The sequence below is a fragment of the Apus apus genome, chromosome 2, assembly GCF_020740795.1.
Source record: "Apus apus isolate bApuApu2 chromosome 2, bApuApu2.pri.cur, whole genome shotgun sequence".
Taxonomy (NCBI): Eukaryota; Metazoa; Chordata; class Aves; order Apodiformes; family Apodidae; genus Apus; species Apus apus.
Window position 1 is genome coordinate 115,639,582 of NC_067283.1, and position 23,555 is coordinate 115,663,136.

General features: G+C 41.9%; 1 protein-coding gene across 1 annotated transcript in view; it reads right to left on the reverse strand.

Moving 5' to 3' along the window:
- ALKAL1 (ALK and LTK ligand 1) overlaps positions 1-4,644 on the reverse strand; it is a 35,529-nt gene extending 30,885 nt beyond the window's left edge. Inside the window, exon 1 of the mRNA XM_051612703.1 lies at positions 4,302-4,644. Within this exon, the coding sequence (XP_051468663.1) occupies positions 4,302-4,644 (343 nt within the window). The remainder of the gene's footprint in view (positions 1-4,301) is intronic.
- Positions 4,645-23,555: the final 18,911 nt, after the last annotated feature.

A 23,555-nucleotide genomic window follows, 5' to 3' on the forward strand; every position in this document is an offset into this window, starting at 1 on the left:
TAGCCTCCTGAATGCCAGCAATTCCTATTAATATAACATACTGGGGGGAAAAAAAACACAGCAACAAAACCAAACCAAAACACAAAAAAAGCCAAACACCACCAAACCATTTTACTAGTAGGAATAATAATTGGACAAGATGGAAGTATTACAAAGAACTCTTTGCTATACTGTACCATACATTTTCGTTTCCTATAGACACGGTTTACATTCCTCTGTGTTCTCTTTTCTTTATTCCAGATCTGTAATTACATTCACTGAAGTAGTTTCATATTAGGCATAGCAGGTCTTGCGGAATTAGGGGCTTCCAGCTTCAACTATCACTACACTTAGAGATTTTTTAAAGTGAGCAAAAAGATCAAAACTTTTCTTATGCCTTACACAAGGTTACATGCTTCTGATTCAACCATAAACTAAAATAAACCTCAAACATATCTTTCAAATCTAGCTCATTATGAAGAATGGTTAAATTAGTACCGCATCATGGGACAACTTGCAGTTTTCTTTAGCTGATGTGTAAGAAATGTTGGCCAAAAAGTGAACTCTTACGTTTAACTTCAAAGTTTAAATAGTTTGAGGGCCAAATTCTCTTCTCTGATATGTTATTCTAAATCTCAAGTAGATATGCTCAGGAGGCTAATTTGGACCTACTGGTAAATTGAGAGCAATATTTATCTTCATTCTTTCATGCTTGAAAAATAACTAAACAAAATATTTTAAAATGTCTTGCTAGTCTCCCAGTACAATGACAAATTTCAGCTCCCCTACCCCTTGTAAGTTTAGATAGCTTATTTCTACACTGTCATAAGGAATATGTAAGGAAAGAGCAGTTGATGAAGACTTTGTTACTTCTTTAAATCTAATCACATGGAATCTACTTTGGTTCTCCAGAAAAGTTTTTTTTAAAAGGCAATAAAGAGAATTACAAACTATTCTAGCTCCCCAAACCTGACATTCAAAAATAACCTGATGCTCAAGCTTCTCTTTGTGAAAATAAATATTTGGATTCTTCAATAAATTAATTAACATGGTTAGGTATTAGAAACAGGGTAGTTATGAAAAAGATTGCCCATTGAGAAGCTTTTATAACCAAGCTTAAAAACTTTATGAGACACTTCTTAGCACAAAAAGAAACCCACACTCAAGCATCATATATTCATGGAAATCAGGCAAGTAAAGGATGTTGTGACAGAAAATTTAATCTTGCTAGATATAATAATTCCAAGGAACAACTTGTATTTTTAGTGACATCCTACCAGAAAGCCTAGCAAAAGATGAAGATTGCTTTTTAGTTAGTTGGAATATGTTATTTCTTCTGAATATACTCTTTGGAGTAAATGCTCACTCTCGTTAATCAGATCACTGAGAAAAACAGGGACAGATCCGTGTGAGATAAGACTTTTGAACATGTAAGGATAAAAGAGCTAAGAACTTAAGACAGCTAAAGTGATCGTGAAACTGGTATCGTTATTCCGTATGTGGGTGACCTTCTGGGATCTACAAGATACATGACACAAATCTTCATGTGCCTCTTGCATTTACATCTTATTTATGTATCTATAGCTGAGTGGTACATGTAGGATATGTCTGACAGTAGCTCACCTTCTTCCAGCCTCGTTGAAGACGCTCTATGATGCTGTGCTCTTCTGTTACAGCCTGAGGTAAATGAGCAGGTCTCCACTGCAGTAAGAAGGAGGTCACATCCCCTCTCAGCCTTTGTCCCTGGCCATGTGCTCCAGCTATTTGCCTTTTGCTGCTGCTAAAATTCACCCAATGGCACTCCAGGCCAGCTTTCCTTATTATGCAAACAGTCAAGTCCGCAAATGAAATAAAATAAAGGTGTGTGTGGAGCTGCTACTCAGTAAGGTTAGACTAAAGATGAAACCAGTCCTAAGAGTGAGGGAAAGAGAAAAATGGGAGGGGAAGCACATTTCAGCCGTCCTGCTATTAAACTCATTGCTAATACCATGTAGCATCCTCAGAAAAGGAAAACAAGAAAACACACAGAAATTATGCTTCTTGCATGCTCTGGTCTGTATGTTCCGCTGTTGTGAATGCTGTTAGTTTCAAACAAAAGAAGCAATTGGGCTGCTCAGTTTTCTTTTAAATCAGACACTTGGGTTTGATTTTCAGCAGTAACAGATAATCTAAATTTATAGCTCCGTTTTTAAATGCCTGAGTACTCAGCTGAATGCAAGACCTTTCCTGACTGAGGGAAGATGAGCCATTCTTAAACATAGGTACTAATTTGTACCTTTGTTGTTTGCTAGTAAAAATAAATTAATTAATTAATATGAAAACTTGATTACTATTATTTAAACTGTAGGTCTGTTCTTTCTAGGCTGGAGAGAAAGCTACCTTTGTGGATGCTCACAGGGCACTGAACCTATGCCAGGGGCAACTGGAGAACTTCTCTAAGGATGTTCAGCAGTTTCACCCCTTCTGTATCCAATATAGTTACTAAAAGTAACCATTAATAGGAAAAATAGTTTCATTATGCATAATCCTGATTAATCAAAGAAAAGTCTCCTTCAAAGTTATATAAATATTATGGAATTCTTACGCTTTCTATTTTATAGCTCAATACAATTATTTAGTTAGGAGTAAACATCTCAAATGGGAGATACTGCTGTCCACGATGAACTTTCTTCCTTAAGCCACCTGATACTAGTAACTATTACTCTCAAGTTTATACTTTTCTTTGCCGCATTCTCTTGAAAATAAGACATATGTAAGTATTGTGTATTATGTCTTAAAAAGACCCTTTTACACTTTTTCCTGGAGAAGTGTATACACTGAGGGTTTGGTCACAGCACATGAAGAATTCAAGCCACAGTTAAGTATTCACTCATGACCAGTCATGTTGATACCAGCAGCATCTTTTCCAGTCAGCAAACCAATCTGTGGCAATATGGTTTGGGCTGGCTTTCCCTTTACTACCAGAGACTTAATGCTCTGAAAAAGCAAAAATATTTCAAAGTTCACTGGGACACTACAACCACTTACTGATGGACCACTCAGTACTTGCAGCAGATCACATTCGATAGAAGCTTCCAAGGCCAGAACATTTATTACTTTTCGCTTGATTTATCTTTTTCTAGTCCGGTTTCCTTAGATGCTGTAGCTATCTCACTGTGCAAGTGTCTACCCTACTGATCACTCACCTATGAACTTCTGAACTTGTTACCCAACTTCTAGTTTTTTCAAAATGGGGTTTAATTTCCTTTAAAATTGACCACTGCGCAGCCGCATCTCAACTTCACCTGTTACCAGCCATCAGCCATAAGGGCACTGGTCTCCAGGGACACATATCCCTAAGACACCAAACTTCCCTAGTTTCCCTCAACTTGGTTTCTTTCTAGGAGGGTCTGTGGCAGGCAACAAGAGAAAAACCTGGGCTACAGCCAAGAGACAGTCACTATAACTTCCTTCTTGCTGAACTGCACCATCCTAACCCATGCAAACCCCTCAGGCAGCTCCACTCCAGTAGGAACTGTTTTATGTGGCTCTGCATCAAACCTAGCTGCAGCAGAGGTGACCCGCTGCCCAGTGTCCTGGCCGAGCAGAGTCTGTGAACGTCACCAGGCAGCTGTGTTTGGCCCTGAACCGCCCTCACTTGTCACTGCCAGGCTTGACCTGTGCCAGCACCGGGGATGGCTCCCTGCCCCTGCCTGAGCATCTTCCGGAAGGTGGATCAAGCTCCCATGCCCAGCACAGCCTGAACTTCCCGCACTTGTACCAGCAAACTTAGAAAAATGTATCACATGGGACCACTCAAGTTGAAGAGAAAGTTTAAAAGAGTAAGTCCAGACATCTGTCTCTCACATCAGCCATTTGTCCTCTTTGTGCAAATCAGAGGAGCAGTCCCAAGCTGGGGGTAAAGCAGGACTTCCTCAGAACAGGCTGCACTGTGACATAGGGAAGTTGGGAGACTTGCTCAGAAAAGTTGTAGGTAACTGTCCACAACTGACCTCCCGGCAGAAGGTGATGAAGCACCCTCCCCTCCCTTGTGTCCCGTATTCCCCCACCGCTGAACTCCTGTCGGGGAGCCGGGCCAGGGCACCACGCTGCTGCTCCCCTTCTCTGTCCCCTGCCATGCCGGGTCCCGCACTGGAGCGGGACTGGGCTGCGCTGCCCTCAGAACCTCCCCGGGGGCTGCCGCTCGGAGATGGGGAGCGCGGCCCCGCCCGCCCGCAGCGGGGCTGCCCCGGCCGAGGCGCCACCGGAGGCGGCGGCGGGGCCGGTCCCCGGAGGGCGCTGCACCCCCGGCTCGTGGCGCGGGGCAGCGCGGCGGCTCTTACCTCCGTGGCGGGCAGCGGCGAACAGCCGGGGCGGCGGCGGGGCGGCGGCGGCGGCGGCGGCCGGGGACGACCGGGGGGCGGCGGCGGCGACGGAGCGGGGTTCGGGCGGCGGGACACCGCCGCCGCTGTACCGCCGGGAGATCACCCGGTCCCGCCGCGGCGGGCGGGGCGGCAGCGGGCGGCCGCCGTCGCCCAGGGCTTGGAGGAGGAGGTCGAGGAGCGTCCCCTTCTCGTCTCCCGCGGCGGGCATGTCCCTGCCCTCTGCGCCGGGCGGCGGCGGGGCCGAGGCCAGCAGCAGGAGCACGATGGCAGGCAGCGCCTGGCGCTTCTTCGCCCCTCGCATCTCTGAGGCGCTGGGAGGAGGCAGAGAGCGAAGACGGTCAGCGCCGGCCCCGGCCCGCAGCCCGCCCGCCCACCCCCCATGCTCCGGGGCAGCCCCGCCGGCGCGGAGGCGGTGCACGCCAGCCCGCCGCTCCCGCACGCCCGGGGCCGGGCGCAGTCCCGCGGAGCGCCGGCGGAGGCGGAGACCCGACGGGCCACCATCGGCTGGCCCCGTCGCACCTCCCCGCCAGCCCCCGAGCAGCCCCGGAGGGCGCTTTTAAAGACACGGATTAGGGGAAGGGTATTAACCCCGCCGCACGTATTTGCGGTCCAGGGCTTTGCGGGGGATGTGCTCGGCTCCCCTTCTCCCCGGCGATCCCGCGCCTGCGGTTGCCTCCTTCCTTCCCCCGCCGGAGGAGCGCAGTGCCGCACGGCGGGTCTCGGGCGAGAGAGAACGGACGGGCAAGCGGACAGAGTTCAGCTACGGGCGAGTTACACGGGGAACTGCTGCAAATCAGAGTGCAAAGGGCAAAAACAATTACAGCAGTCCGAGGCTTCGAAAGCAGCGCTTAATGCCCCTAAGTAAGCTATTCTAATTAGAGCAACCGTTTAGGATTAAGGAGGAGGGAGGCAAACTCTGTTATTTACCAACTGTTTTATACTTGGCCTCCCTTGCAAATCCTCTTGGGCGAAAGAGTTAATCGGAGCCGCAAGGCAGCCGGCTCTCCCCGACGCCTCCGGGCTCTCCCTCCCCCCGCTGCCGCCGGGGCTCACGGCAAACCCGGGGAGTAACCGGGGAACGACCCAGGCATCGCTGCGGGGGCAGCGACAGCCCCTCGCTCCACGCCAAAGGCCCCTTCCGAGGGGCTACTTACCTTCAAGCGGAGGCAAGTCTCGCCGAGTGCCTGCGGGCTGCGGAGAGCCGTCGTCTGCCCTCACGGAACAACCCGTGTGCCCGCGGAGCCTCCGCCGGGCGCGGAGCGGGGCGGTCGGTGCTGCGCCCGGAGAGGGGGATGCGCCCTCCAGAGCCATGCGCTTCTCTTATATAGTCCGCACTGGCGTACTCATTTGAGTACTATCGACTTTAGGTGGGTGGCAGTCGATGGAGACACCTCTGGTAATCACTCTTGGGCTCAAAGAAGGTCTTTTCTGACAAACTTCCTCCTCCCCGTTTGTCCCCCGGTGGATGGCAACTGAAAGCTGCGTTTGAAGTGGCTCTGATCTATTTGTGAAATTAGATTTCCCTGCAGTCTGGGAAATGCTTACTAATAAAGCTGCCGGCTCAACGGATTAAAATGTCCTTTAACTTAGTGGGATTCCCTAGGGAATACTGCAAGATAACTATTTTCCTCCCCTTTTCATACTGAACAAAGAAGCCGTAAGCGAAGTCTGAAGAGTGTACACATTTGTTTCTGTTTTGATGACAGGGGAAGTTGCAGACTCTCTTTAGCGGATGAACTTATAAACTAGGGACTGTGTAAAAGTTGTGGGTTTTTTCCAAAATAGGTTTTAATTTTTGACATGAGACTTAACGGAAAGCTAGCAAGAAAGGTACTGACCTCATGAAACTATTAATCCCGCAGGTTAAAAAACTTGCCTTCTGGAATCCTTAATATGTCAGCAAATAATTAGTGAATAAGATCTCAGCTTTCAGAGAGCAGTGTCTACAGGTGATCTGGGTGTAGACTGAAAAGCAATCCAAATTTTAAAAATTATACCAGACAATAGTTCACATTATGACAGAATCTGTAAGTAGGAGTCGTCAAAAGGTACCACTGAGATATTTGGGTGGGAGAAAAAGAAAAAGAATTTGAGATATCCTTCAATATTTGAAAATCAGAAATTTATATTTGAAAGAGATTTAAACTATTTTACATCTGTCTGACATAGGATGTTTCCCTGCAAACTGTCTCGTTCCCAAAACTCCATTGCTCGTAACCTTCCCTGGTTGTCTCAGGCAGAGCACACTCAGGGCTGTATCTCACAGAGGCCATGCAATTGCTGGTGGTGGGAAGCCAGCTTCTCCCAGGATAAGAGAAGTGTCTATCCCATTCTCACTGCAAGATTTTCCTGCTTTTACCTCTTTATTTGGGGCATGTAAAGAGTTTTCTTTAGCCAAGCTGATGGATAAATTGAGTGAAGAGGAAAAGCTGAGTGAAAGCGGAGAAATAAAGCAGCATTAATTTACCAAGTCCAAAAAAATTCCCAAAGCTTCTCCCAATTTTTGTTGGGTCTTTTGTTTGTTTGGTTGGTTGGTTTTTTTTTCTTTTTACTTTTATTTTGTTCTCCAAGACACATTGCCACCATGTAATGGGACTGAATTCTCACCTAGAAATAACCAAAGTGTTTCCTTGACTCAGGCTCCTCTGGCCACCTCCATAACTAGTCATGGATTAGGTTTACATCTTCTTCTAGCCCTGGGGGCAGGTCACATGAGAAGGAAATCTATGTGGCACCATTAAAACAGAATATTTTTTCTGCTCATAAAAAAAAATCCAAGTCTTGATTGGGTGTCTGTTTGAGGCAGCTAGTAGAATATTCCCAAGAATTCTAAGCAATACCACAAAAGGCAAGCAAATAGGCCATCTTCAGTCCCCTACATCACAAAAAAAAAAAAAAAAAGAAAAGATCTAAGAGGTCTGCAAATTGCTGCAACAGACTATGCAATCTTGATAGACAACATCCTGGAATTGCTAGTTTAGGAAAGTTTGTGACTCCTTGAGCAAAGATTGTCAAATATGTCACCCACATTCAGTGGGTTTCTAAGCTACAAATACCATTCCAAAAAAGGCCACTGAATTTTGTTCTTTAACTTACATGTTGAGGATTCTGGGTTTTAAAGCTTTGTACTGGAACACATTTAGGCCCTTTCCCATTATGAGCCACTGTCACTTGTTTCCATTCTTTGGAAGAGCTGAATCCTTCTTTCCTTGGATTGACATTATACCCATCCAGAGTACAATAACATTTTTAAATTGCTGTTATAAATTAAACCTAACTGACAGGTTAGTTGTTTCATTTGTTACCAGGACTTCTTTTTTTTTTTTTTATGTTATCCTTTGTGTATTTTTGAAAGAATAAACAAGAAGTCAAAGAAACAAGAGAGTGGGAGTCCCTGCAGAGCAGCTTGAGAGGCAAATCTCTTAGGCCCTGAAGTTACTGCAATGATTCCCATTCACTGCTGTGGGAGTTGGAGCAAGCCTCAAAATGAAAAGAACCAATTAGAGGCATAGCACCATCGAAGTCACAAGTTTTAAGTAGCTTTTTCAGATTCTTTCTATGCCCAAGAGCCTTAAAGACTTATTAAAAAATAAACAAAAAATATGTTTGTTTTCTATGATTGTGAAAAGCCTTGTCTCTTTTAAAATTGTTTTGATATTTTAATTCTTCAGAGAACATTTGAAACAATGGCAACCAGAGAGCAGCCAGAGGAAGACAGACTGTTTTACTAATCCCCGGCAATTCTGGGGGGTTGAAAACCCTTTCTCAGGTCACAGTTACGTTGGCCCTTTTGTTAGTAGCTGTAATGTGCCTTCTCATCATTCTGTGGAGAAAGAACCTCAGCATGAGATTTACATCAAAGAGAGCATCTTAAGACTGCACTCAGTATCTTATTTAGGAACTGAAAACCTCTTCGTATTGAGCTTAAATAAGTCTGGTTGTTTGCTTCCAGTAGGCAATGGATTTAAACAAGTACATTATATTTGTTTCCTGTGGCATGTTCTTTTTATTTTCTGATCTGCTTTAGCCACAAGTCTGTGTCTGATTGAAGTTAAAAGCAAACTAGTTAAATCAAAGTATCATAGGGCTGACAGGGACTTGGAGAGATGATGTAGTGCTTTCCACTGCCCAAGGCAGAGCCAACTGTACCTCTGTCATCAGGGCTCAGAAAGAAACCTAACTTTTAATTTTTCCCGTCAAGCTCAACACTTCAACCCAAATCCATTAAATGAACATTTGGTAAATGTTGGGTTAGCAGTGATATTTTACCATGGGATTTACGCTGAAAGATAAAAATTATCTAAATGTATTCCCAAAACACACACTCAAATAAAAGACAGGCTAAAGCAAAGATTTAAAATTTAGGTGTCTCACTGTTTCTAAATAAATCTGTCAGCCAAAGATTTCCATGGCCGCTCAGCTAAATCAAGAAGAAAAACAGGGCGAAAACCTGGTTCTGTTGAAGTCCATGGGAATTTTCCTGTTGACTTTGTTGAGCTGGGATTTAGTGCAGGGTTGTTACTAAAGGAGAGGTGAGGAAGTGAAAAATTACCTCAGAAATATGAGTGTATTAGCCAAGGCAGTAATGTATAGATAGCTGCTGTGATTTCTGATAAGTAACAGAGAATTCCAGCTGGTTTACAGATCAGACTGTTTCCTTAAAATCAGAGTTTCTAAACAGCCACATACATATATATATATATATGCCTGTTGAGGTACATATAAACATACTGGATCCTGCCTCAGTGCAGAAGACTTGATCTGGTGATCTCCTGAGCACCTTTTGCAGCTCTTTATATTTCTAAATCTATGGCTGGATCCATAGATTTTTTGCAAGAATCATAGAATCATAGAATCCTAGGGGTTGGAAGGGACCTCGAAAGATCATCTAGTCCAACCCCCCCTGCCAGAGCAGGGTCACCTAGAGTACATCGCATAGGAACGCATCCAGGTGGGTTTTGAATGTCTCCAGTGAAGGAGACTCCACAACCTCCCTGGGCAGCCTGTTCCAGCCTTTAAAGCATAGGGCATGCTAATGAACTGGCTGATAATGGAAGGCTGTACAGTTAAAGAAGTAAAACAGTATTAATAAAAGAAATGTAAGAATCAGAGTGCCATATATGTATATATATGCATATAGATATATATATATATATATATCTCACAACTTGAAACACTGCATCTTGTAATGATGCTATTTTTTCAGCATTTTTCATAGAAATTTGAGGGAGGATGTCATTAACTGAATTTTAGATAGTGACTTCAAATATTTATTCCATTAAAAGACAATTATCTTTCAAATTGAAAAATAGCAGATTAGTTTTATTATTACAAATATATTTAATATTTTTACTATAGAGATATAATTACCTTTACTGGCTTTATAAACTACAAGTTGTACTCTGAAGTCAGCACCATTTGGGTTTGGGGGGCGTTTTACACCTGTAGTTAAGGAGAAATCATTTTTGGAGGACATTTAGCTCCTTGTGCTCTGGAAGGCTCAGGTGGAAAGAGGAAGCAGCTTCTGACTGCGATACTTCAAGCAAAAACCTGAAAACTAACCTGTAAGTTTTTCAGCAGGAAGCAAAGAGAGAATAGGGGAGAAAGCCAGGAGGGGCAGAGACCAGTAGGACTATGAAGTACATCCTTCTTCCTCCTCTTATTTTTCCTGAAAGAGTTTCAGTAGTGATGGTTTTATACCTGCACCGTGTGACTGTCTGACTGCAGCTGGGACTACTCACCTGAGGGAAACAAATGGAAAAAACTGCCACATTCAAAAGTAAAATTTGGGTCTAGAGATGTTATTTCACAAGAATCCAATCCAACTAGTTTCTCTCTTAGGCCAATTGTTATTTGGAACTTGAAGGCAAGAATTTAACATTGCTTGCCTTTTAAATTGTTCCCGGACAAGACCTTCTGCAACCTTTCAAAAATAAAGAAAAATATAAAAACTTCAAAACCCCTGCAGATTATGCAGTCGTGAACTGAGGAGAGCAGATATTGAGGGCTAAGCAATAACCAGTCTGACCAAAGGACCCTTTTGAACTGCTTACAGTCTTTCAGAGACCTTGTAGCATGGATGATTTGAAACCAATCATTTCTATTATCACAAATCTGAAGACTGACAGTTTATCTTAGGAAACTGCCAATAGTTGCTCCATTCATTGTCAGGTTCTGATTTTGACCAGAATTCCATTTAAGAAGGAAGTAGCAGACTCCCCCAAGAGTCCTGCAGCAATCACCTGCTGTTACCTTACACCATCGTCAAATCAAAAAGTGGTACCAGATATTCTCATTGGTTTTAGTCTTTCTTTTTTGAACCCAATCCTGGATTCTCAGCTCTGTCAGATGTACTGCAGAAGATGAATTCCTGTTTCTACGTTATTGACAGCTTATTACACATGTGATTAGAGCTGTTAAAATAATTAATTTACAGATGTAGTAGGTCAAATATAAATCTCTTCCCTGACACCATGTACCCTTCATGGCAGCAGACAGGAACTTACTGACTCCACCAGAAAGCTGACTGGTGACAAGAATAACTGTGCACATGAAACAGGTTCCTTGAAGAGCTCTGCCTGGTCAGCATGAGGACCATCATCTAAACAAAACAAAAAATGGAGTGAAATTTTCAGGGCTTGGCAGCTGGGGCGATACCAAGCAGAGAACCTAACATTCAAACCCTGGAGAGACTCCAGAGATTCAGAAAAAATGTTTAATTTCCTCTCACAATGAGAGCCTTTAATCAGGGGAACCTGAACCTAGGGATTTTTTGGAGGGAAAGGTTCAGTGGCAGCCTTCACTGCAGATGGAATTGTGCTGCCTCAGTGTCCTGAGTGTAGAGTTCACTGTCCCCCTCTGCTCAGGTAACCATTTTTCAAAGAAAGAATATTTTGATGGAAGTGTGTTGTCAGTGATGAAAGAGGAGACTTGAAAAGTTTTAGAAAAAACTAGTTGTAGGGATCACCCCAAATGAGAAGTCAGCCAGCTCATTCCACATCCAGAGCAGAAGTTCAGACCTTCAATATCATTCCTACAGCACAGACATTTCCTGATGATGTATTACATCAAGGATATGTTCCTACAGTAGTCCCTTGTGGACGACCTCTGATTTCTTGTCTGATTTCTCAGTAGGCTGGCAAAGTTTACAGACCTACTGCATGCTGGTGGTGCCAGTGCAAGAGATTCCTAAGAAGCATTTGCCTTTGCATCACATCACAGTTTAGTCAAGAACTTCTAAAGTTAATGTTTCCTGGAATCAGTGAATTAACTAGTTCACATAGCAGGTCCATAATAAAAATGTTAGTGGAGTATCATGAGTTAGATGAAAAGCACAAACATCAGTGTCAATTTGTGAAGAGGATTTCAGCAGGAATTGATCTTTAGACTAGAAAATGGTAAAGAAAACTGGTCTCTGTTGCAGGCCAATATGGATGCTGGGACTAAGAGAGCACAATCTATCAGGGTACAGCTAAATGCCAAGAGTTAAGCCATCTGAGTGTGGATTCCTACCTGAGAAACAGTTGCTTTGCAAAAAAAAAAAAAAAATTAAAAATAAATAGTAATTGACAAGAATGATACTGTTGATGTCCAGAAAGAAGAATCTTAACCTATACTATTTCCCTGTGAGGAGACTGCTGCTCAAATCTTGTGCTTGAATGAGTAATTCACACCTCAGCAAGAACAACAAAAACTGGATTAAAATAAGGAACATGCTTTTAGGTTTTGATAAAATACGTTAAAACAAAAGACTCAAGTCTTTGTGCAGCCTGGTCTAGTAGGACATGTCCCTGCTCATAGGAGGGAGGTTGGAACCTGATGATCTTTAAGGTCCCTTCCAACCTTAACAATTCTTTGATTGTATGATTCTATAAGTTTATCAGAGAAAATCTTAGCTTAGCCAAAAATTATCTACCCAGAAAACAGAAATTTTATGCTAGGGAACTCTTTAATTTAAGAACATGAATTTGGAAATTCATGGTTGTTAGACATCCTGGTCATTTAGTCTGCAAACCTGAAATTGCCAGTAAGATTGCAATAGAAGCTACTTCAAACAAAGTGTCAAACATATACGCCACATGCCCTTACAGACTTTGAATGACGTAATATTTTTTAATAGGCTAGAGCAAATTCAAAATGCCTGCAAAGACCAAAAGACAAATCTATAATATCTGAAGGAACATCAGAGAAAAAGACCAAGAACAATGCCAAACCCTTAGCCTTGCAGAAGTAGGGAATTTTAAAAATAAACGGCTGGAGGAAACAGGTCATCCCCTTGCTATGAATGTCAAAATGTTTCTGCTTACCTGACCCAGAGAAAAAAATTCATGGTGACTCCAGCCCTAGTGACTGATTTATATTTGAGCCTGTGATTATGATACACTAGCCAAGCAGCTGAGAATTTAATTAATTACTAATGGTTCTTTTTTGACATACTGTCTCCAGCTGTGAAAGTCTCCACTGACTCAAAGGAAAGGAAAACTACCAATCCTTTCCTCCTCTCCCCCTCCTGAAAGAAATGAAGCATCAAAGGGATGCCTAAGGAATGGTTCCTATTTTAATCAGGTGACTAGAGAAAACATGGGGTTAAAGCAGTGGAAATGGAATAAGCGAGTAGGCATCCTGTAACTTCCAAATACACTTGGATACAGTGCCTGGTTATTTTTAACAGACTACTAGGTGCAGCACAGTTCCATTAACAGAGGCAGTGGGACCAATGACTTTACCTTTTTTTTTTTTTTTTTCTCCCCATCTTTCTTATTAATTCTTCAAAATTAAACAGTTTGAAGAAAGACTTTTATGTTGTGAATCCTTTAACAGAAGTTAATTTGTAAAAGTCCATAGCCAATGACAGAGAAAATGACCTTGTATCAAATTGTATTAATGTATTTGGGCCTTGTAAATAAAATAAATTAACTGTTTAATTTGTTAACATCAGGTTTAAAACCTTTTAAAGACCTTGCATATCCTTGGTACCAACTGAAGCTTTTGTCGATCACGAGTGGCACTAAAAAATTACACATTATGTACACGTCTTCTTCTCAAGTTTGAAAAGAACAAGCATTTCATTTTGGTTTCCCTTTTCCTCCTATATGGCAAGATTGGATCATGGCAGAACCCAGCTCCAAAATCACACCAAAAAAAGAGCTAGATATTCCTAACTCTTTGCAACTGTGTCTCTTCTTTGTCCTCTTTTCTTATACCCTTTCTGCCATGATAACCCTAGGTCTGAAATACTCACCTTTCCTATTCCTTCAGCTGCCTCCTTGTTACACACTGGTTGATCCTGGCTTGCTCTTTTCAGCCACCCGTCACCCACGTTGTTCTTTCTTTTTTCATTTAAAGTGACACTTGACACTACAGTAAATATCAAACATGTCCGCTCATGCAGGTTTTTTGCTCATCCTTTCTACTTTTAACAAACAGAAAGTCATACATTAAGTTCTGTGTTACCAAGGAGAAGAAGAAGAAACCATACTAAACACAAACAAAATTTCTGCTAAACATTAATTTCTTGGAACCTGAACTATGACAATTTAATAAACAAGGTAAGTAACACGTTTTATATTTTTGTGGTTCCATTTTAACAATTTTTTTTTTATTGTTGGCATTTTTTCTGTGGGGTTCTGTTCTCAAATTGACTTGGACATTTTTAAGGGAGTAAGGATTGACTGACAGAAAATCAAGCTGTGTTAATTCCACACTGTATTGTTGTTGGAGATTATTTTCAGTTTAGCTGAAACCAATATTAAAACTGGAAGTTGTGCTGAGGTTGTACATTCCTTGTTCTGAATTATAGAATCTTTTGCCACAAATCCTGGGAGTGGTACCTTTTGGGAGCTAAGCTGTGCCTATCTAATAGATTTCACTGCCTCCCTTTCTGTGCACCACTGAAGAGGCTTCTCGGTTCACGTAACCTGCTTTACATGAGTCATCTCTCTGTTAAAACTGTGGATCCTGCAACTAAGACGGAACTCCACTGGTGTAGAAAGGACCAAATGGAGCAGAAAAAAAATAAAAAAGATGTATCAACCCTTCCCGGTCACTGGCAGGATTACTACAAGGCACACCATGATGCTGCACAGGAGTTGTTAAGGCAGCCTTGATGATGCTCCTTTGGCTGCTTGGAAGCAGGGTTGCCTGTCGCGGTGCATACGGCCCCTTCCCAGGCTCGGGGAAGCTGCTGACTTTGCTCCAACAGACTGCAAAGTGCAGGTGCTGGCAAGAGGCCAGGGAATCTGATTCCCAGATGATCAATCAAAGGTGCAGTGAGTGGGGAGGTTTGGCCTGTCTAATGGAACATCCCAGGGCACTGGGGAAGGATATTTGTTTTGGTTTTTGGCTGCTTTTTGGATGATAAATTTGGAGAGGTGTTTTTACCAGAATGGCCATGGCAGTTAAGTGCCTGACCTGAAAGAACAGCATACAAAGTCTACCTACAGTGATTTACCCATTGCTCAGTTTTGCCTCTCAACACTACTTCACTCTTCATAACTGGAAAGTAACATGGACATTTATTATACCTTGTTAAAATCTTTCTTTGCTTGGCCTGTTTTCCTGCGGTGGTGAATTCTCACCCAAATAAAATTTTGTATGCAGCTTCATGCCCAACTTAAACCTATGTTATTTGGAATGGCTGACAAAAAGATCATTGCCATATGCTGCATGGCTCTGGCCACCAAATTTCTGCCCTTGAGCTGCAACCTCTGTTAGGCTGGCACGGGAGTTCAGGTGGTTGCATGCTGAAATAGGTCAAGATACTGATTCAAGTTGAAATTTGTTCCTAATGGCTAGTTTTCCCATGCAGCCCACTGTGTAGCCCACACTCCTTTTGCAGACATGAAGAAGCAAATAGCATGGAGATGTCAATGAGGAGCTGGGAGCAAGTGAGAGGCAGGACTGCATCTTCCAGAAGCAATGTTCACTTGCAGTGGTCACAAATACGTGTCTACAGATAAGACTGTGATACCCTCTGCCCATCCTAACAGCATTTCGGTGCACTTGCTCTCAGCTCCTCACTGTGTTTGTTACTGCTCCATATATCATGCCTCATCTACTGTTTTCCCTCCTCCACAATTCTCATTTAATTATTGTTGCAAGAATTTGAATGTGCTGCTGAGCAAACTGCACAAAGCTCCTGCAGCAGCTCTGAAACTCACCTGCTCGGCAGCACCAAGACATGTGTCACGGTTTGACTCAGATTGACAATTAAACCAATGACAACAATGCTCTTGATCCCCTCCCCCCTCCCACCCAGGCAGGCAAAGGAGAGAGAAAAATAGGAGACTTTCCGGATTGAAAACTAAACTAGACAGCTTTAATTAAACACTGATTATGAAAGAAAATATGTACAAATATATACAAGTATGTGCAGGAATGTGCAAAACCCTATTTCCTTCCCCTACGCTCAACAGCTCCCAGGGCATCTCCTGAGTTGTGAGCAGTTCTGAAATGCCCCAGAGCTGCTGGAGAGAGCGGCAGAGCAGACGAGAGCTGTGGGGAGAGTGATGAGGGTCAGGAATACACAGGCCTAGAGATCAACAGTGATGGATGGACGGAGTCCTTCCCAGAGACTGGCCATGGACAGCAGAGAAGGGCAGAAGAAGCAGGAAGGAGCTTGACTTCTGTGATCCCTAACCTTACACAGATCTTACGTAGGTACATGGATTTGAATACTTTGGTCAATGTTACTGTCCATCTACTCCACTCCTCCCTATGGAAGGGTCACAGATAAGACCCTTCTGCTCTCTTAGCATCTAGGGCTGCAGATTCAACAAGCAGAGCAAAGCATCCTTGATGTCTCAGCAATAACAAAAACATTCCAGCATTATCCATCATTAGCTGGAAAACTTGCTGCTAGTTAAAAGAGAGCTCACTCAAGAAAAAACTGAAGGCTAACAAAGCCTACATTCTCCAAGCCCTTTCTTCCCTCTCCTTCTAAATAAATAAACAAAAAACAACAACAACAACCTAGAAAAAAATATTTCAGCTGCCAGACATGCTGCTTTAGTGGGTTTATAAATGACTGAAAAAAATGTGTTACTAAAGCTTGTCAACCTCAGATAAGGAGATCTTCTTGGCCCAAAGACCCTTAGCTGTTTGAGGAGGAAGACTAGGAGTAGGGAAGGCCTCTCACAATGCCAGCCTGTAACATATGGACCTTTACTAAATCTAATTCAATCAGGTTAAACTTACTTGGATGTAAACCCTACTAAATATTTGGAAAGTAATTCAGATTTTTAAAAAAGACACCCCACCCTTTTTCTTCCATATGACACAGTGTGAGCTCTGTAGGGCAGAAGAGTAAATACTGCAGACAATGCTGGAAAAGAAAGAAGAATATAGATATCCTTGACAAAAGTCTCCAGTGACACGAAGCACTCCCACTCAGTTATCTGTTGCAGCTACCTATCTAATATGAGCTTTGCAGATGATTTAAACCATAGGTGAATTTCTTTTCTAGTAGAAGATTACTTAAGTGGCAAAATTACAGAGAACTAAACAACAAGGACATCATTGTCCCATTAGGTGTCATTGCCTTTTTCAGCCTTGTTCACCTGACTTTTGTCTCTATAGTATCTTTTTATACTGTTGAGTTCATTGGCAGAGACCTTCACTTTTGCTCTTGGTGGAATCCTTCTACTATTATTATTAACAATAATAACACAAAATGAGTCAAGGAGAAAATTTAAGTAGGAAAGATGAGCTGTGTGGAGGAGGTAGAGAAATTGTTGAAAGGACTGTTGAGTGAGAGCAGAAGCAGCGATGCAGGGAGGAGGAAAGTTGCGAGGTACTAAAGGGTTAAGAGAAGAGGAAAAGAAAGTCTGAGTCAGTGCAGAGTAGGAGGAGATGATTAATAAGAAATCAAAAAGTTGAATGTTAAAAGGAAGGAAGAATTTTCTTACAGTGAAATCAGAAGGGTAAGGAGAAAGAAAAGATAGAGAAAATCCTTAATAGGCTGAAGGAAGGAAGTTGTACTCCACACCTTTTCTATAATGCAAAGAAGCTGGGGCAAATGAAGGAGAAATTAAAGAATTGGATTAGACTAGGTAGAGAAGAAGAAAAGGATAGTGAGCTGGGGTAGGAGATGAGAAAGTAAAAAATATGTTTGATATATGGAGGGAAGGAAACCAAGGGATATAGGTAGTAGTCTAAATATTATATTAAACTTATTTTCTTGGAAAATGAAGGAGTTTTTCCACATGAAGAGTTAATCTGGAGTTTAACAACAGAAAAGGGAAGTTAAAAAAAATGACGACATTTTTTTATAAACTGGGGGAGGGGTATTTACAAGAGAAATACTGCTTTAAATATATACATTTATGGAGAAAGACCCCTGTCAAAATGTCATCAAACACATACCTGCAACACATACAGATAAGTCAGATACATTTTATACACTCTTCTCAAATATGAATTGTCTTAAATAGATTTTGTTCGGTGTGTTAGTTGAGTTTTATGCTGTTTACTAGCTGAAAAAATCCCAAAGCAAAACATTTTCTCTGCCATAGGGAATTATACTGGCATTTGGCTTGCTGCTGAGGTAAGTGAAAGACGATGAACTTGGCTTTGCTGTTGCATAACCAGAGATGATGTTCTTTAGCTATTATCTACTCATACAACAATCTCAAGCTTTTATAAAGTCACTCTGAGCATTTCTAAAGCATGACACATTCATAGCTTTCTAATGTCTAAAAGCTAAAGACACTGGCTCGTCAGGAAGACCCAAAAAATTCCTCTTGTTCTATTAGATCATCCTTATCCTTCTGAAATGCCCTGCATGCTGCTTTTTTGTAATACCTGAATGCCTTTCACTGTTATCAGCTTCCAGTACCTCCATGGTTCTCTTTTCATGTTTCTTGAGCCCTGTTTGAATAGTGTTCCAATACATCTGCACATCTCCAAAGTGTGTTGAACGTGCATTAGTGCAGTCCTTAGCTAAAGGAAACATTTGAGGAGAGCACTTCTACACACCACAGAAACACTGAAGCTCGTTAGCTTTTGTCCATGAAGGAATACTTCTCCATCAGAAAGTACTGATTAAACAGGACATATGGATCCTGCAGGAGTCCATAAAAAAAAATAAAAAATAAAAAATAAAAAAAATAAACAGAAATAATACAGGTTTCCTGGCCTCCTGCCTTGACAAGACACTAGCCAGTTGGCTGGCAGCAGGGTGGGCAGGTTGCCGGCTCCCTGGGATCCTCCACTTCCCCGTCAGAGCAGCTGGCTTCTCAGGCAGCCAACAAGCCAGCACAGCAGCTGGGCAGCTGAGCATCCAGGAAAGCAATCAGAGACGTGGGAAGCAAAGGAGTTTGGCAGCTGGCAAATCATGAGAGACATTACAGGAATCTCATTCCCATGGAAAGTGTCAAGTTTCTGACTTTTCATCCTGATCCAGGAGGAAAGATATAGGCGTGTGTCTATATCTACGTGTAAAAAAAACCAAATATATATGTATGCCTATGTATATGTACACCTATTTTAAAATGTTGTTTCTTGCAAGAAACTAAATCCTTCTTCCAGCTGGCTGTAATGAATTGTTGCTGTTCTCTGCCATGAAGTTTCTAAGTAGGCAACTAGAGGCCAAAATTAGGGAAGATAATTTCAGGGAGCCCAGCTGATTCAAGGAAATGCCATGACATTGTCACTGCACATTATTAAAATTAAATTTGACCCTGGGGATGGGGTTAAACTGAGAGAGTACAGCTTTTTAAACCTGCATTAAACAACCATCACTAAATGCTTTTAAAAGCTTTATTAAGTGTGAAGAAAATAGGAAGGCAAGAGGATATAAGTAATATATTTATATTTACAAATACCTGTATGTGAAATAGGCCTTCTGTGTCAGCAATATTTGTTCTTACATTTCTCCTGCTCTTATTCTTTATAAGAAAATTTTCCTCAGTTTGACAATCTTCAGAAATAAAGTTAAAACATAAGCTGAGAGGATGCTGAGCTCTTTCTGGGGACTTTCTGATCCTGGTTGTCTAACCAAAGGTCAATTTAAGGAAAAGATTAAAGAAAAAACTAGCAAAGGCAGGAAATGCTGTTGTCTGTGTCTAGTACAGACATCACCACTTCAGAGAGAGGAGCAAGATTTCTGTCTCAGCATCTGCTGAACTGCTGGGGATGTTGCTTTCAGCTGGTCAAAAGCTCAAGTATGGTGTTGAAGGATGTAGTCCTGGCTGGCTGGACCAACCTTCTCTGTTTTGTCTGGGCAATGCATGGAGCAGGGGAGAGAGAGCAGAATGAGGAAGAGACACACAAGTCTCTTGGAAGGACATCGAGGTGACCAGAAGGACAAACTATACAAAGCCACAGATAACGCTTCTTAAAAACTGTATTCTTCCTTTGTATGTAAAACAAGGAGAAGTTATAACAAGAAAGAAGTGAAGTATAAAAGAAGCAGGAAACCTCCTCATTTCAATATTTGTTTTTCTCAGGTGTGGAAACCACTCATTCCCTTAAGCTTTAAACAAGTACAGGAAAAAAAAAATTCTTTTACAGAAATTATTTTTCAAATCTTATTTATTAGATAATGGCCAATTAAAGACACTCTCCTGATAGAAAAGAAATATGTTTAAAGTAAAGTTAGCAATATAATATTTATTGTATTGATAGTGAAATGTTTCTTCTCTTCTAAAATACCTAAATGATTTAATATGGTAAACCTGCAACATAAATATAGTTATTGATGCCAGCATGCTTTGATCTTCTTAATACTGGCAGGCCTCTGTTGCCTCCCACTCTTGATTTTGTTAACAGTAATTTAAGCAGCAGTCCTTTTCAGATAAAAGGATTACAACTTTAAGAAAATATTCCTTTACAAAATTCAAACACACATTCATAAAGCTTGTCAGGCAGCTTTGCTTGCCTTGTACATCCACGACTCTGAAATCCTTGGTCTGTTCCCTGACAAGAGTGAGTAGAAGTCCCTGGTGACAGCTGAGGCCATTTGTGAGATGATGCCAAAATCTCTTGTCTGCTAAACCATGAACATGACATCACCTCCTGAGCTGATTTTGCCGCTGTGGATGTCCAAGCCCGTCTCAGCCAGTAGCTCCAACAAATGGCCCAGTCCCATGCCTAGGCTGACGATGGTTCCCAGAGTCGGGGTAGGAGCTTAGCATGCTTCTACATGGACACAAAAAAAAGAGTCAAGCATGTCCCAGACACATGGAAGTAGCCTGTTAGTCTTTTCAGAAGAGACTTGCCTATATTAAAAATAATTAAATAATTATTCCCCAATAATTTCGTATGTGCTCCTATGGCACAGAACTGCTTAATATGGCCAGAAACAACTTTTTTCATCCATTTAGCTTTTTAAACTCTAAAGCAGCACATTTTATTTCTCATTATTGGTCTCCACCCTCTTTTTTTTCCTTCTTTTTTTTTTTTTGGGAAGGGGGGTTTAAGTTTCCCATATTTTGTTTATTGCTCCAACAACTTGGGAAACATTAACTTTAACGAATGGAAAATGAAATTTTAGGTTGTCTATTTGAATCAACTTTCTCCTTTTACATAGAATATTAGTTTTCATCTTACTTGGCAAATCTAGATTATACACTGATTATTTATAGAAGAAAAAAAAAGGTTAGTTTAAGTAATTCAAAATAACAACAAAAACATAATGGATGAAATGTGAAGGTTTTGAAAAAATTACATCAGTTAATTTGTAAGAGGACCCAACTTCTCTTCATATGTTTGAGAAGGTTTATAAGCCATTTACTAAAAATAAAAAAAATACTTTTTGTCTTCCATATTTGTTATGCTTAATTCCTTAATCTAGAGTCCAAATAATGTAATTGATGTATAAACTTGCAAACAGAAAAAAAACTTTATTTTTGTGTTAGTTATAACAGCTGCAATTATGGTATCATTCATGTGCTATCACCTTTCTAGCATAAATAGGTACAAGTTTTAATACAGCTAGTGACATTGAACCAGTGAAGTTGTGTTTAAAATTAGTTTTGAATTTTTTATTTGTAGGTACGCAGGTCTTCTGAATGCCCTATAACCCCTAACCACTAAACCGTCTCCCAAAACACCACGTCTACCTGCTTTTTTAACACCTCCAGGAAAGGTGCCTCTACCACCTCCTTGGGCAGCCTGTTCCAATGCCTCACCAACCTTTCTGTGAAGAAATTTTTCCTAATATCCAATCTAAGCCTCCCCCGGTGCAACATGACTCCCTTTCCTTTTGTCCTGTCACTAGTCACTAGGGGGAAGAGGCCAACACTCACCTCACTACAACTCACTCTCAGGTAGTTGTAGAGAGCAATGATGCTTACCTCTTCTCAAGGCTGAACAGGCCCAGCTCCCACAGCCTCTCCTCATGAGACCTGTTCTCAGAACCCTAACCAGCCCTTCTCTGCACCCTTTCTAGCACCTCAGTGTCCTTCCTATGCTTCCTATGTGGTGCCCAAATCTGCACACAGTGCTTGAGGTGCAGCCTCACCAAGGCCAAGTAGAGGAGCAGGATCACCTCCCTGGTCCTGCTGGTCACACCATTCCTGATGCAGGCCAGGATGCTGTTGGCCTTCTTGGCCACCTGGGCACACTGATGACTCATATTCAGCCAGCTGTTGATCAACACCTCCAGGTCCCCCTCTGCTGTGCAGCTCTCCAGCCACTCCTCACCAAGCCTGTAATGCTGCTGGGGGTTCTTGTGGTCAAAGTGCAGGACCCAACATTTGACCTTATTGAAACTCATGCCGTTGGCCTCAGCCCATCAATCAAGCCTCTCCAGATCCCTCTGCAGAGCCTCTCTGCCTTCAGGCAGATTGACACTCCCACCCAGCTCAGGGTTGTCTGCAAACTTACTGAGGGTGCACTCTGTCCCCTCAATAAAAATGTTGAGCAGGAGTTCTGTACATTTAGTACCTTAATTAAAGGATATTCAGACACTGGATATAAATGTTTTAGATATCAATGAGAGCTTAGTGACTTATTTTGCTTTGCCTTTTATTAATTTCATAGGTGCTGGTAGGGACAATTCTCCTTTATACATTTTTACGAGTAGAACTCATACACAGCAAATGTTTCCCTGGATTGATTTTTTATCAAGGCCAGTGTGATAATGACAAATAAAATTGTGGCAATCATGGAAAAGATCTTACAGTACTTCTTCTCACAAGGTTTGTGCCATGAGCAAGGAATTTTTCCCTCAGGCAACCAAGTTATCTCATACTTGGGAATTCCAATTTGTTAATCCCCTGGAGCTCTCCCAGCAAGGTGTTTTCTGTTGAAAACATGAGCGCAGTCTCGCATGAATCCTATAAATGGAGAGCTGTGTTGTAACAGACAAAAACATTTAAGCAATAAAAAGAAAAGTCACCTTAAAAGCTAGCCCATGTCATGTGTTGCAATACTCTCATCTTAAAAAAAAAAAGGTCATCCTGAGACTCAGGCTGAGAAGATATAGCATCATCTTTAACAGCATAGCATGCTCAGTTTCAGGTAGATGATGTAATTTCTAGTGCATTATTTTAGTGGGACAGAAATGTGAGCTTATTTGTTGCCAATAGATGGCAGTGATCACTCAGTTTCCTGCAGTAATAAAAATTGTGGCACAGAAGTCAGGTGTTAGGAGATGGGTAGCTATTCAGGCAGATCCTTCCATAAATCCTGGAGTTATTGATATTAGTCTTGTGCTTTTAATCAGAAAATTACCATCATTTCATATATTCCATTATTCCATAGTCCTTGGATTAAGGAAGCCTCTTTTGACCCCTACTTTCAAACCAATTCCATGTCCTGGTATGAGCCTCCTGGATTGAAGCCTTCCCAGTGAGCTATTCATCCCTTCTCTAGAGGCAAGCAGGCAAATGCACTTCCTTTGCTACCATATTTTACATGGTTTGTAGCCATCTCTTCTCTGCCACCTTCCGTTTCTGCTTTCTGTCGTGTCTCTCATGGTTAATGGGCACCTACCAAGGGTGACTCAGCAGGCAGTCATGGCTCTGATCATTGGAATGATACACTTAAAAGCAGAGCTGATGGACAATAAACTTTAGGGAATGAGGATGGGGAATGGTCTGAATAAATGGGTTTGTGTCACTGGTGATCCAAAGAATAGCCTCAGCTGGTGTCTGAGACAGATACAGAATTTCTCCTTTTACTTCCTGTGAGTAAACCAGAAATCAGCTAGGGCTGCTGTACCATCACTGTGAAAGCAACAGAAAAGAAAAGCAAATCTTCACCAAGTTG